The 13,930-nt window shown below is 42.0% G+C and overlaps 1 protein-coding gene across 3 annotated transcripts; it reads left to right on the top strand.

Moving 5' to 3' along the window:
• The first annotated feature begins 1,232 nt into the window (after nt 1-1,232).
• cse1l (CSE1 chromosome segregation 1-like (yeast)) lies at nt 1,233-13,540 on the top strand. Of its 3 annotated transcripts, none has more exons than XM_023805586.2 (25): nt 1,233-1,309; nt 3,277-3,367; nt 3,485-3,627; nt 3,729-3,830; nt 4,702-4,847; nt 5,324-5,414; nt 5,626-5,733; nt 5,811-5,903; nt 6,110-6,277; nt 6,603-6,732; nt 7,513-7,578; nt 7,899-8,101; nt 8,240-8,324; nt 8,536-8,597; nt 8,760-8,896; nt 9,622-9,725; nt 9,848-9,945; nt 10,027-10,177; nt 10,476-10,684; nt 11,342-11,439; nt 11,597-11,682; nt 11,972-12,053; nt 12,192-12,338; nt 12,424-12,655; nt 12,750-13,540. In XM_023805586.2, exons 2-25 carry the CDS (start codon nt 3,283-3,285, stop codon nt 12,837-12,839), a joined length of 2,916 nt encoding a protein of 971 aa, XP_023661354.1. In that variant the 5' UTR covers nt 1,233-1,309; nt 3,277-3,282; the 3' UTR covers nt 12,840-13,540. The 3 variants fall into 3 exon arrangements, with proteins under 3 accessions (XP_023661354.1, XP_072569010.1, XP_023661352.1); XM_072712909.1 differs by lacking the exon at nt 1,233-1,309 and adding an exon at nt 1,917-2,116 and having other exon boundaries at nt 3,281-3,367; XM_023805584.2 differs by lacking the exon at nt 1,233-1,309 and adding an exon at nt 2,186-2,322.
• Nucleotides 13,541-13,930: the final 390 nt, after the last annotated feature.

Genomic DNA, 13,930 nt, shown 5'->3' on the forward strand with positions numbered 1-13,930 from the left:
TAGTGCCAATTCAGCAACATTTAATGCCACAGCCTACCTGAGTCTTAATTGTTGCTGACCATGTCCATCCCTGTATGACTATAATGTACTCAGCTTCTAATGGCTACTTGCAGCAGGTTAATGCAGAATGTCACAAAGCTCATATCACCTTAGACTGGTTTCTTGAACCTGACAATGAATTCACTGTACTCGAATGGCCTCAACGGTCACCAGATCTCAATCCAATAGAGTTGTTATGGGAAGTGGTGGAACAGGAGATTCACATTGTGACAAATCTGCAGCAGCTGCATGGTGCTATCATGTCAACATGGACCAAAATCTTAGGAATGTTTTGAGCACCTTGTTGAATCTATGCCACGAAGAATAAAGGCAGTTTTGAAGCAAAAGAGGGTCCAACCTGGTAGTAGAAAGGTGTACCTAATAAAGTGGCAAGTGAATGTATATTCCGTGAGTTCTCAATGTGTCTTATACCATTAACCCTCTATCAGTCTGGCGATTCCAGATTGCTTTCACGGTAAAATTAAGTTAAATGGACGGGGCATAGGGAGAGGAAAAGGCTGTCTTCTACTTAGTGCACAAAAAACCCAAAACATTTTCTTAAATTACACAACAGTTATGGCTGTGGTATCTTGCTGTCCATGTGTTTATCCAGATACGTTACAATATAATATTCGGTGTCTCCCCTAGGTTTATAGCTTTTTTTTGGGGGGGGGGAGATGTGCAGACGGACACCGACAGGATTCATGGTGTTCATGTGTTTCTTTTGATTACAGCAGTCAATATTAAAAATATTAAATATTTTTAAAAAGCGGACATTTCTGTCTGCTTTTCAGGCGGTTGACGCGACATATTTTACGACGCGCGCTCTCTGTCCGCTGGTGGGAGTGTGCTCACCTGTGTGTGCGTGCGCATCGGGGCGGGAACGCGCGACCGTGTAGAGACAAAAATGACAAGTTGTTGTGTAAATAAGATAAATAACATAAGGCTATTTAGTTTGTTTAATAAAAGTACAATGTATAGATCCTGCTCTATAGGAAAGGTAACCTTAAATTACTTCTGTTGTGATATGGCGCTTTATAGAAAATAAAATTAAATAAAATTAACTTGACCTTCAAGGGGGCGGGTATAATGTAATATAATGGTAGGGGAAACACTAATATTGTAATGATTGTGCAGAGCCCGCCACTTCTTTTGCCCACTCCGCAGGTAACCCCATTCCTGCTATTTCTAAAATTCCTGGGGATTGGCTGAAAAGGGCGGGAGGACTGCCCTATAATAAACAACGACAAGACTGCACATACATTTACACGTATGTAAGAGTTTTATTACCTTGTAAATGGTGTGTAAGGTTTGCAATCTGCCCCAACGCTTTTGATGTCGCCAAATTTAGGTTTATTGTGCAATAATATAGATTTGCCGTAAGATTTCTTGCATGAGCGTCACGCCAGATGCAGGAGAGCTGGCAGTACTGTTGTCGGCAACTTAATAGTTTAATGAACTCGAAATGTGTAATCACCATCGTTGTGCGAAACTTATTTCTAGTCTTAGTTGAAAGCGATTCTATAGTAGCGGAGCAACTATCGAGAAGATTATTGACACAACTACCAGTGGAATACAACAAAAGCACTAATGTGACAACATTAAATCAAGTAACACCTTTTGGATGCGTTTTCACCTATCCAACGGAAACATACAGCTGACAGATATAGTATGCAGAACTAAAGATCAGGGGAGTTCTAGAAATGTGCCCTTATATTATAGTTTAACCTCTCTAACATGGCAATAGTACAAGTCATCTGAGTCTATTATAGACAAGCTTGCTCCATATCATACTCGTGTCGTTTAAAAATGTGTGTAATAACCCACCATGCACTTCGGCTGAAGTGACGGCATTTGAGAGGGCGTACAGACGCGCCTGCGCTGTGAAGTGACGGCATTTGAGAGGGCGCACAGACGCGCCTGCGCTGTGAAGTGACCGCGCCGTTCACTGATACTTTTGAAAGCAAGGGAACAGAAATACTGTATTACCCCGCGCCTGGAGTGCGAGCCTTCAATCTGCGTCTTTGACTACACAGTAGTTCTCAGAGAGATATCTTTGTCTTGTACGAAAAGGCAAGTTTATTTTGCTGTATTCTTAGACTCGTTACCAGCGCAGTATTCTAATTCACTATCATTGTGTTTTCAGGCCAATGTAGCATACTTACCATTTGAACACCTGAACATGATAACGCTGGCTAGTCCAACTCTTGTGGTGACATAAATCTGAGTGAAATTAGTGTCTGTGAAAATATGGTTAACGCACGTTGCGATTCCCTAGTGTGGGTAAGTTTTTAAACGTATGTCATTAACGTGTTTTCTGGCAGTGGGCTAACTCCTGCCTGGGGAGATTAGCGTGCTAGAATGCCGGTCATGTGTATGCCGGCATTAGCTAGCTAACAGGAACTTGAACTGGCAGGCTACGTTGTATGTAGATAACAGTCCTTAATACATTGATGTATTTCGTTAATGGCCTTCTGCATGAATCGCGGAACGGTATGTGCTACGAACCTAAAATCTAATCAAACCGCCATCCTTTCCGCTTCACCATCAGGGCCTCGGAATTGTGGCCTGCTTGAATAAACTCTTCGCTAAAGCCACTTATTACGAAGCCCAGAAAATACCCACCTTGGATTACATAACTGCATCGGTATATTAATGCAGCGCAACACAGCTGTTTACAAACCGGCCGAACCACTGTTAGTTGGTTTAGTTAACCAGCATTCCCGCTAACCAGGTACAATGGAGCGATGTGTGTCGTTCCATTCGTTGCGATCGAGTGAATTTGCAACCGCACACATACAAGGACACATGGCTGTCCATCGTTATGTCAAACAGTTGTCGCGATCAAGTCCGCAAATCGCACCCGGTTGTCTTTGTGATAAGAGCATTGATTGAATTTGGAAGTATAGGGTTACCGTCGGCCAGCTCGCTAGAAACTGCCCGAAGTTATATTGGTGCCTGCGACCTCGTATGAATTTTAATTTTCACTTCCCACCTTTTTGCAAAGTAATGGGTTAGTATGTTGTAAGACTCCAGTAGGCTTAGGTATTTTGATATTAACCCCAGTTAATCAAAATGCATTATCCCGCTCGACCTAAAGGTATATTTAAATAAATTAACTGGCAATACTTACACTGCAGTGCTTTGTTTCTAGGATGTCCAGAATAGCTTGCCCAGCTATATACTGCTTTTCTACAATTTGATTTTGATGATTACAAATTTCTGGTCTTTCTTTAGGGAGCCATGGAGCTAAACGATGCTAACCTGCAAACTCTGACAGAATTTCTTCAGAAAACACTTGATCCAGACCCATCAGTCAGGCGACCAGGTACTACGGTCATGGGTCTCTATAGTAAATCTCAGTTACAAGGGCCTTATTTTTCTTTGAGCTAGCTACATATGCAATGTGTTAGTGATTTTTTTTTTTTTCTGACCCTCTTATCAGCTGAGAAGTTTCTGGAGTCAGTGGAAGGGAACCAGAACTATCCAATCTTGCTACTCACACTACTGGAAAAATCACAGGACAATGTGATTCGTGTTTGTGCAGCGGTCACCTTCAAAAACTACATCAAAAGAAATTGGCGTATAGTGAGTTTTTCTTCTTCCTCCATTTCTCTGATTATTTTACTACAGTGTAATATCTTGTCAAAGGAGCCTTTATTTTATAATTATGTATGGTCGCTTTTTAGGTGGAAGACGAACCCAACAAAATCTCAGAGCCAGATCGAACTGCGATTAAAGCCAATATTGTAAACCTGATGCTAAGCAGCCCCGAGCAGATTCAGAAACAGGTATGTCAAAAATCCTGTTGAAAGGGTATGTCTGTCAGTGTATTGCTTAGGTCTGGTTTCTCTGGTAACGGCAAACACCCCAGTTAGTGGAAAAAATTGCAATTGTTTAAATTTCCATTGTATGTATTTTTTGTTGTGATGAAGTTATGATTACAGTTTTACATGCATTTTGTGTGTCCCTTGGTGACCATTTTTCTAGAACTCCTGTTCCCAGTTCTAGGGAAAAGGATGTCGTCCTGAATTAGCAGATTTTACTTGCAGCGGTTATGATGTAATCATGATCAGTATCAAAGTTGATGCTATTCTGAGTTCAGGGCCCTGTCCCGAAAAACAGGATTAGTTGTCAGGATAATTTTGGTAACTGTAACAAGACTTTTCCAAGTTCTTGTTTAAATTAATCAAGCTTGTGTCTCCAACACATTTCACTAAGTTAAGATTGTCTCCTATATCAAGGCCTCCTCTGGACAGGAGAAGACTAGCACTCCATTAATTCTCTGTGTGGTTTTAGCCATGAGAAACTTCTCTTCTAGAATTGGCAGGCTTCATTTTGCTAAGTGAACGAATACGACCAAACCTCTCTAGGCACCCATATGACATTAGACATTGCTGTAGAACAGTGGTAGGAAATGAAACCCACCTTGTGGACTCTGCTAGTATTTAGTTTCTGGGTCGCTACCTCAGACAGCTAAAGTATTTACAGTGAGTTGCTGGGAAGTCCTGCAAAACACGATTTCAGAGACAATAGTACCATTATAGTCAATACCCGTTTATTAGATAATTGAAGCTAATTACAGAACAAAAATCCTTTTTATGAATGTAGGCTGCATTGTGAAATTTGTCAGGCGATGAGCCTTCTGGTATCTGCATCTAGCTCAGTGATGCCATCAGCATCATCGGCAGAGAGGACTTCCCCCAGAAGTGGCCTGACCTCTTGAGGGAAATGGTGAACCGCTTCCAGAGTGGAGATTTCCACATCATCAATGGAGTTCTGCGCACTGCCCACTCACTCTTCAAAAGGTTGGTCTCTGATACCCTGTTTCTATTGACATGCAGGTAAAACCACTGCTGCCTGACTTCTGAAATCTTAGTCAAGTTCAAGGAATAAATCAAAACAATGTGATCTGCAACCACAAAAATTGGACTGCACGAGATCACATTGCGATATGTGAAATTTTTTGACACAATAGGTTTTGAAATTACCTTAAATAAGTTCTGCTTGGCTATAGTCTATCTACCAATGGAGTGTGTTGAATAAATTTGTGTTGCCGCAAGTTGTTAGCAGACACAAAGCAGCACCAACAAATGCGATATGATTGTTGCGCATGTGCACAATATATCACACAGCCCTACACAAAAATACAGCATTGTGAATGACACAACCTTTCCCAACCATCTGTTTTAGAATAAGTTTTATCCATTTTTTTTTTTGTTTTTTAGGGAATGTGCTGTAATATTTGTCAACCTTTCTCTCAGACTGCGTTTGTTCCTGGCAGGTATCGGCATGAGTTCAAGTCTAATGAGCTTTGGATTGAGATCAAGCTTGTACTGGACACATTTGCTAAACCTCTGACTGAGCTTTTTAAGGTTTGTTTTTATCAATGTGGTACATTACTTGTTTTGAGTTGATATGTAATGTTTGTATTTGTTAGCTTTTAATAAATATAGATTGAGGAGCTCAGATACATTAAAGTTTAGTTTATATATATTTTTTCGTGAATCTGTTTATGTGGTTATGGGCTATAAGCCGTGGTTTTCATTTAACCCTTTTTATATTCCCTTGACCGCTTCCCCTCAGGCTACCATTGAGCTGTGCCAGACTCACTCCACAGATGTTAATGCCCTGAAGGTCCTGTTTTCATCGCTCACGCTCATCTCTAAGCTGTTCTACAGCCTCAACTTCCAGGTGGGGGTCATGTGCTGTAGGAATCCATTAAACCCAAAGGTTACTATTGGTGTCAGCACTGTGTTTCTTTTGTGTAGGATCTTCCTGAATTTTTTGAGGACAACATGGATACTTGGATGGCAAATTTTCACAGTTTACTGAATTTGGACAACAAGCTTCTCCAGACAGATGTGAGTTGCGTTGAGTTTCATTTTGGTGTAAACCATGTATGTTTGTGTATAATTTTAATCAAAGAAAAATGAGAATAGCTGAATTTTACTCTGTTGTACTGTTGAAATACAGTAAATGTAGAGTTTTCTGTATATGTTGTTCCTAATTTTTGAGTTTCATCTGGCCTTCCCTAGTTCTTATTCTCTCTTTCCCATCTGTTTCCAAGGATGAGGAAGAAGCAGGTCTGCTGGAGCTACTTAAGTCTCAGATCTGTGATAATGCTGCCCTCTATGCACAAAAGTACGACGAGGAATTCCAACCATACCTGCCTCAGTTTGTTACAGCCATCTGGAACCTACTGGTCACCACTGGTCAGGAGGTCAAATACGACTTGGTCAGTTATCTCTCTGTGCACTTTTTATGTAATCTATTTAATGACCATATCTACAGTTTTATGATTAATGCATTGCGATAAAAAGGCGTAGTGGTTGTCTCTTTAACATAGTTGGCATTTTTTCTGGTTATTTTGCAGAAACTGCGGAGTCAAAAAATGACATTTTAAGAAAATGTAAAATACAAGTATTCCATAAAAGTTGATTAATTTGTAGCACTATACGAGAAATTTTTGTATGCACATATTGCCGAACCATATAAGATGTGTAATCTATGTAGTTTTTATTTTTTTTAATGATTGTATTACGGTTTGGTGTCTTTAACAGCTAGTGAGCAATGCTATCCAGTTCCTTGCCTCTGTGTGTGAAAGGCCACACTACAAGCATCTGTTTGAGGACCAGAATACGTTGACCAGCATCTGTGAGAAGGTCATCGTTCCCAACATGGAGTTCAGGAGTGAGTGGTGTGGGCATCGGGGAAGCGATCGCTTTCAGTGGCAGATGGAGCAATAAGTAGGTGGTGGTGATGGTGTCAGATGACAACATGGTGGTTAAACGTCATAATTCATAATTTTTCAATATAATGCAATTGCATGAATGGATGTTTCCTCTGAAAACTTAATGTTTATCATAGCATTAAGTTTTCCCCAACTCGGGATGAACAGAAGGCATTTATTTTTGCACTATTAAAATGGGGCTATGCTAACAGACCAATGGGGGCGTATGTTTTAGATTTTGCAAACAGCTTTTGTCGTGTAATCTGTTGTATTCAACAGAAAAGCAATGGTTTTTATTTTCTGTTTGTATGGAGATGGCTATAGAGGACTGATGTTATGAGATGTAACTTAAATTCTTTCTCACTGTTTGTATCAGGGACAAAAAAAGCAATTCCACTTGTTTGACTTACTGAAAATCTACTTGAGCTTAGCCCTTCCCTTTGAAGATGGTGTCTCCTTTTGGTTCCTGGTGTATAGCAGTGGATTTTCACATTTCATACAAAATATGGAAATGAGGGGGTGCCTGATCATGAACTAGATTTTATTTTGTACTGTTCAAAGTACTGACTGGATTGTAGTAATTTTACATGTAAGCTGCCAAGAACATATAGGCAGGCAAGTTTAACTTGATACATTCAGAAAGGGCCATCTTAGAGCTGTCACCACATATTGCAATATTTGTCTTTTTTTTCCCATGTTATGAATCCACTGCTGAGTTGACTTGACCATGTTGCCTACAGGTGCAGATGAAGAGGCTTTTGAAGACAACTCTGAGGAGTATATAAGAAGGGACCTGGAAGGATCTGGTAACGGCAATCACGTTTTCATGACATCATTAGTCTCAGGCTTCATTCATTCCCTGTGCAGATCCCTTAACAGGGGCACTTATATTGTTAGTTTTTGTGAAGCATTCTGATTTGTGCGCTGTCTCGCTGAAGACTAACGCTGTTCTACAGGGTCTAAAATGAGATGGACTGCTGGTTGTTCACTTATTGCTGAAGTAGTCGGGATAAAATGTGCTGGTATCAAACTATAGTTTGACAACATGAAAGCTAGAAGATGTTTATGCTTGTTATTGGAACGCATTAAGTTCTGTGACTTCATGGCTACTGTCATATATCTACAGATATAGATACTCGTCGTCGCGCAGCCTGCGATCTGGTGCGTGGCCTTTGCAAGTTCTTCGAGGGCCCAGTCACCGGGATATTTTCTGGCTATGTAAACTCTATGCTTGGAGAATATGCTAAAAACCCTGGAGTCAATTGGAAACACAAAGATGCTGCCATCTACTTAGTGACTTCACTAGCCTCCAAAGCCCAGACGCAGAAGGTAAGCACACCGATGTTCTGGGATGCCGAGGCCCTTATTTAGTTGAGTCTCTTAGGCCATTGAATGAGATGTGATACTTTTGTTGCACGTTTTGAATACAGTTTTGAATGCCTGTGTACTTTGCTCTCATTGTCCCAGCATGGAATAACTCAAGCGAACGAACTTGTGAACTTGACCGAATTTTTTGTGAACCACATTCTTACAGACTTGAAGTCACCAAACGGTAAGATTTTAGACCACGTCAGAAGGTTTGCATGATGTAATGCCGGTGGCCTTAATTTTACATGATTTGCCAAGTTTCAGTAAACGATAAATATGCCAGGCTTGCCTACTTTCTGAGTAGTACATTTTTACATATTCCAGCAGTGAGGCTGCATCAGAGTCTATATTTGTCTGTTAATTTACCAACATTGAGAATGTTTGTTTCTTTTCAGTAAATGAGTTTCCAGTACTGAAGGCGGACGCCATCAAATATGTCATGATCTTCAGGAGTCAAGTGAGAGACCGTTCCTCAACCCCTTGAAAGTTGTGGCTTTTTATTCTTGTTTATATATAGAGGAGAGAGAGTGTTTTTTGTGTGTGTGTATTTTTTTAATACACTATCACTGTTGTCTATGTCGCCGATAACCGCTGCTATACTTGTACACCTTTATCACAGCTCCCAAAGGAGCAGCTACTCCAGGCTGTGCCGCTTCTGGTGGCCCACCTTCAGACTGAGAGCACAGTACAGCACACCTATGCAGCTCACGCTCTGGAGAGGCTCTTCACCATGAGGGGCCCCAATAACTCCACACTGTGAGTGACCCTGACGGCTCACTGCTGAGCATTGTCGATCCACACTGTGAGTGACCCTGACGGCTCACTGCTGACCATTGTCGATCCACACTGTGAGTGACCCTGACGGCTCACTGCTGAGCATTGTCGATCCACACTGTGAGTGACCCTGACGGCTCACTGCTGACCATTGTCGATCCACACTGTGAGTGACCCTGACGGCTCACTGCTGAGCATTGTCAATGCTCCCAACACGTCCATGCTGTGTGTACTTTGCCCAGAAGCCCAATCCATTCTTCACTTTTCTGTGTTGCTACGGTCCACGCACAGTGAGAGTAATGTAAGTTTTGTCAGGTGTGTTCACGTGGACTGTGCACATGCAGGCCAGGTTTTGGGTCTAGTGGACTTTTTGTCTGTGTGTACGTGTCGACGGAGCATGTGCAAGAAACTGATTGATGGTCTGGTGGAATCTCATTGCTATTTACATGAGCCAGTCACGACCATCCGTGTACACAGACAAATGTAGTATTGCATGAGTCTGCACACACGACCGTGCATAGATTATAATTAAAATTGAAGTATGAACTAAGCTTAAGTTACTATGTTCAGCCGTCGTTCTTGTAAGCTGTTCCCTCTGTAGTTTCTCAATTAGAGCTGATGCTGCTCTGTAAGTGTTTTAAACCCATAATTTTCTATTTCTAAATCAATTTTTGTTTTTGTGCTCTTGCTTTGCCCTGGTCCCATAGTATCTCCCCGACTGAGATTGCCCCCTTCACAGAGCAGCTCCTGAACAACTTGTTTAAGGCGTTGGCATTACCTGGATCTTCTGAGAATGAATATATCATGAAAGGTGGCCTGTTCTGTTCTGTTCTGTTCTGTTCTGTTTTGCCTCTGCTGGTGCTATCGTTTAGTATGTCTTGCTGCATCTGCGTATACACAGGACCTCTCACTCTTGATTTTTATTACTTGCAGCAATTATGCGCAGCTTTTCTTTGCTGCAGGAGGCTATTGTGCCATACATTCCCACTCTGATTGGTCAGCTCACACACAAGCTCCTCCTCGTCAGTAAGGTAGGCTGAGTTTGATCCATGACGAAATTTTAAATTCGAGATCTTCATGAAAACCTGACCTGTTGTCTCTGTCTCTTTCAGAATCCCAGCAAGCCACACTTTAACCATTACCTGTTCGAGTCCCTTTGCCTGTCCATCAGGATCACCTGCAAGGCTAACTCTGCTACAGTGGGCAGCTTTGAAGAAGCACTCTTTCCAGTTTTCACTGAGATCTTGCAGAATGATGTGCAGGGTATGTGATTCTGCTGCCAGTGTTATTTTCCACAAGCCCCCATCCTCTGTGGATGAGCAGAAGTCGCATCTTAAAAATTCCAAAATGTTTTTGCTCTTAATTTAACTAGAATTGTATTTCTCCCGTCATCAGTAACTTCTGGCATGCACAAGGTATCATCAGCAGTATCTTAGTGACTGGGTGTCTCGCATTCCTTGGACAGTAGCTCCAATAGATCTAAGACACACATTGGAGTTGAAGATGTGCAATTTTTTGTCCATTTAAATAACTAACTCCTGCCCTTTTCTTGTGGTTCCAGAATTCGTGCCATACGTGTTCCAGGTAATGTCTCTGCTGTTGGAGATCCATTCCGACACTATTCCCCCCTCCTACATGGCGCTGTTCCCCCACCTACTACAGCCTGTGCTTTGGGAGCGCACCGGCAACATTCCCCCACTGGTGCGCCTGCTCCAGGCCTACCTGCAGAAAGGGGGTTCCACTATCGCCACCTCAGCCGCTGACAAGATTGTGAGTAACCCTGGGCTTCTAAGCAGCACACATGTATCCAATCTGTGCAGCATTGCTGCCTGAAATACAGTGCCAGTCAAGTTTTGATTTGCACAAATTAGTTTATTTGTACAATTATCTACATTTTAGAATTAAGCATCAGAACTATAAAATAACCTGTACGGAATTATGCACTGACCAAAACAGTATTAAACAAAAAATGTTTGGGGGGGGGGAGCTCTGTGGCTTAGGCCTCGGAAGGTTGCGGGTTCAAGTCCCATGGTTGGCAGAATGATCCCACCGTTAGACTCTTGATTAAGGCCCCTAACCCCAATTGCTCCAGGGCCAGGCTGACCCTACTGTCTGCTCTACATCAGTTCCATGAGTTGCCCTCTCAGGGTGCTTCTCCAGTGGTCCTGAAGGAGTTCCCACACACATGCTGAGCACAAGTTGGCCACTTTTTCTTCACTCCCTGGTCAGACTCCTCCAAACCATCTGTACTATATTAGGTCTGGGGGCTAGGTCATGTGATGCAACACTATCACACTTGTATTGGTGTGTCCAAACTTTTGACTGCTGCTGTACCTTTTCTCTAGATTGTAGCGTTCATGCTGAATCTTAACGATTTCGAAATGGATGTCTGAAGTTTTAATTTGGCTCCTCCAACCTCTCTCGCAGCCGGGTTTGCTTGGAGTGTTCCAGAAGCTTATTGCTTCGAAGGCCAATGATCACCAGGGTTTCTACTTGTTGAACAGCATCATCGAGCACATGCCTCCGTAAGTGAGGACATTCAGATATTTACCCATGTATAATCCAGTCTCTATTGTCAGTGTTAGTGAGCAGCCTTTTATATTTGATGCTTTGGTATGTATTGTAGGAACCGATTTTAAGTTTTGATTGCGGAGTCTTAATTAAACCTGTCCTGCCTTTCAGGGAGTCTATCACTCAGTACAGGAAACAAATCTTTATCCTGCTGTTTCAAAGGCTGCAGAGTTCGAAAACCACCAAGTTCATCAAGAGTGAGTCCAGGGCAGGGGGTAGCAAGTTCTGGCTTTAGAACAGTCTAGAATGTACGGAATGTGACTGCTGTATGACATGCCCGGCAACAGCATATCTTTCTTAACCATTGTAGTCTACTTGAGCTGATTATCTTAAGGTAAACATAAGAATACAGGGTAATTGTAAAGCTTAAGTCAAGTCGGGATTAAAAATTGCAGTATTCCTGCTGGTTGAAGGTAGATATAAAGTATTTGTTTGGAACGGGACTTGAATGCCTTCCTGTACAGTTAATGTCTTGCTTTTTAACAGGTTTTTTGGTTTTCATCAATCTATACTGTGTCAAGTATGGAGCAATTGCGTTGCAAGAGATATTTGACAACATCCAGCCAAAGTAAGTCTCTGCTCGTTAAGAGAAAAAGCTCTAATGAAAGCTTTCATGGAAAGATTTGCTTTAATTAAATGCTTAATCATTTAGAGGTGTGGTGGTTTGTATCTGAGTAACTAATTATCAACCCTGGGTGTTTTTCAGGATGTTTGGCATGGTGCTAGAGAAGATTGTAATTCCAGATGTGCAGAAGATCTCTGGTCAGGTGGAGAAGAAAATCTGTGCAGTTGGCATCACCAAAATTCTAACCGAATGTCCAGCTATGATGGACACGGAATACACCAAACTTTGGTGAGGAAGAAGTCTATTTGTGGGTTAAGGTTTATTATTTTTATTTTTCATTATTATCAGTTTTATTATGCTTCTGGTTCTGCAGGTCGCCGCTCCTGCAGGCTCTGATTGGTTTGTTTGAGCTGCCAGAAGATGACAGCATCCCTGATGATGAGCACTTCATTGACATTGAGGACACTCCTGGGTACCAAACTGCCTTTTCCCAACTAGCATTTGCTGGAAAGAAAGAGCATGACCCTATTGGAGATGCTGTTAGCAACCCCAAGATTCTGCTAGCCCAGTCTCTACACAAACTGTCTACTGCTTGCCCTGGAAGGGTGAGTGACTAGCTCCTCTCTATGGTATTTGAGATGCCAAATATTCAAGTAGAATGCTACCAAACTATTTGCTCTCCCACATGTCCCTTGGCAGGTTCCCTCCATGCTAAGCACCAGTCTCAACGCAGAGGCCCTCCAGTTCCTCCAGGGTTATCTGCAAGCCGCCAGTGTGCAGCTGGTGTAATGGGGCCCAGAGTGATGGACAGAAGTGTATGTCCTAAAGAGATCCATTTGGAAAATGGACTGGGACTAGACAGGACACAGTTGAATGGTTGACTTTACCAGCATCTGTCAGACTGAAAAATTACAAAGCAAAAATGTCAAATCTGGTTCAACACGTTTCATCTGGACTGGAGCTTTTTAAAGAGGTTTTTAATTGTGCAGGTATATTGCATCAAAAGTGAAAGCAACTAAAAATGTTGATGGGCATGGGAGGTGCCTTCAAGTGGTTGGCATGCTTCCTTGATGCAGCTGGTTTGATTTATTGTGCGGACAGGGTTGCTACATCACACAGCAGAGCTTAGTGAGGTTTCATGCTTTTAAGTGGATTTGTGCATCAAGCCACTTGTCAGTCTCAATATCAAAACATCTAATCAGTTCCTCCTGTGAAGCAACAATGCCATTATCGAAGGAGTGATATACCTTTGCAGTACTGAAAGTCCCCTAGCATAAATCTGGTCTGCACACCGGTCTGCAAAACTAATGAAGCAGGTTTGGGCTTTTTGCCATTTACATTTGTTCTATTCTTGGTTGCTTCTACTGTGTAGTACTTGTTTGCTAGGGGAGCCCCCTCCCCTTTTCTCTGTTGCGTTCAGGCTGCTTGGATGTAGTCTTGTCTCTGTATTGTCCATGTTTCTGCTAATAAAGAACAGCACTTGTATGAAATTTGGTGTGACGTTTTGTGACTCCTTTGACTTGACATTTATAGATCTTAGGGTAATTCTCATTATTTCCGTGTCCCTTAAAACATTTTCGATTGGGATTTTCAGTTCCTAGTACAAAAACTACACTATGTGCTGAACATGTTCCACTTTGTAACTAATGGAGTCTCAAAATTACTAACTAGAATCAAATGATTAGAACAATGTGGGGGTAACCAAACTGAATCGGATCAGTGCGATTGCTGGGCACTGATATCCTTAGTTATGCATTCGGTTACAACGCATCAGTCCAGGGCGCCACTGATGTGCTTACATGTTAAATACGAGCAACACAGATTCAAAGAGCAACCAGCTGCACATGACTGCAAGCGCATAGGTCCGCTGCAATAAGCGA

The sequence above is a fragment of the Paramormyrops kingsleyae genome, chromosome 6 (assembly GCF_048594095.1).
Source record: "Paramormyrops kingsleyae isolate MSU_618 chromosome 6, PKINGS_0.4, whole genome shotgun sequence".
NCBI lineage: Eukaryota > Metazoa > Chordata > Actinopteri > Osteoglossiformes > Mormyridae > Paramormyrops > Paramormyrops kingsleyae.

What these genes read in the sequence shown, in the direction of transcription:
- cse1l (XM_023805584.2), top strand. Translation starts at nt 2,290, where the DNA reads ATGGTTAACGCACGTTGCGATTCCCTAGTGTGG. An exon ending in GCCCACTCACTCTTCAAAAG is followed by an intron (nt 4,848 to 5,323) that starts GTTGGTCTCTGA and finishes TGTTCCTGGCAG; the next exon opens with GTATCGGCATGAGTTCAAGT. An exon ending in CTCTGACTGAGCTTTTTAAG is followed by an intron (nt 5,415 to 5,625) that starts GTTTGTTTTTAT and finishes GCTTCCCCTCAG; the next exon opens with GCTACCATTGAGCTGTGCCA.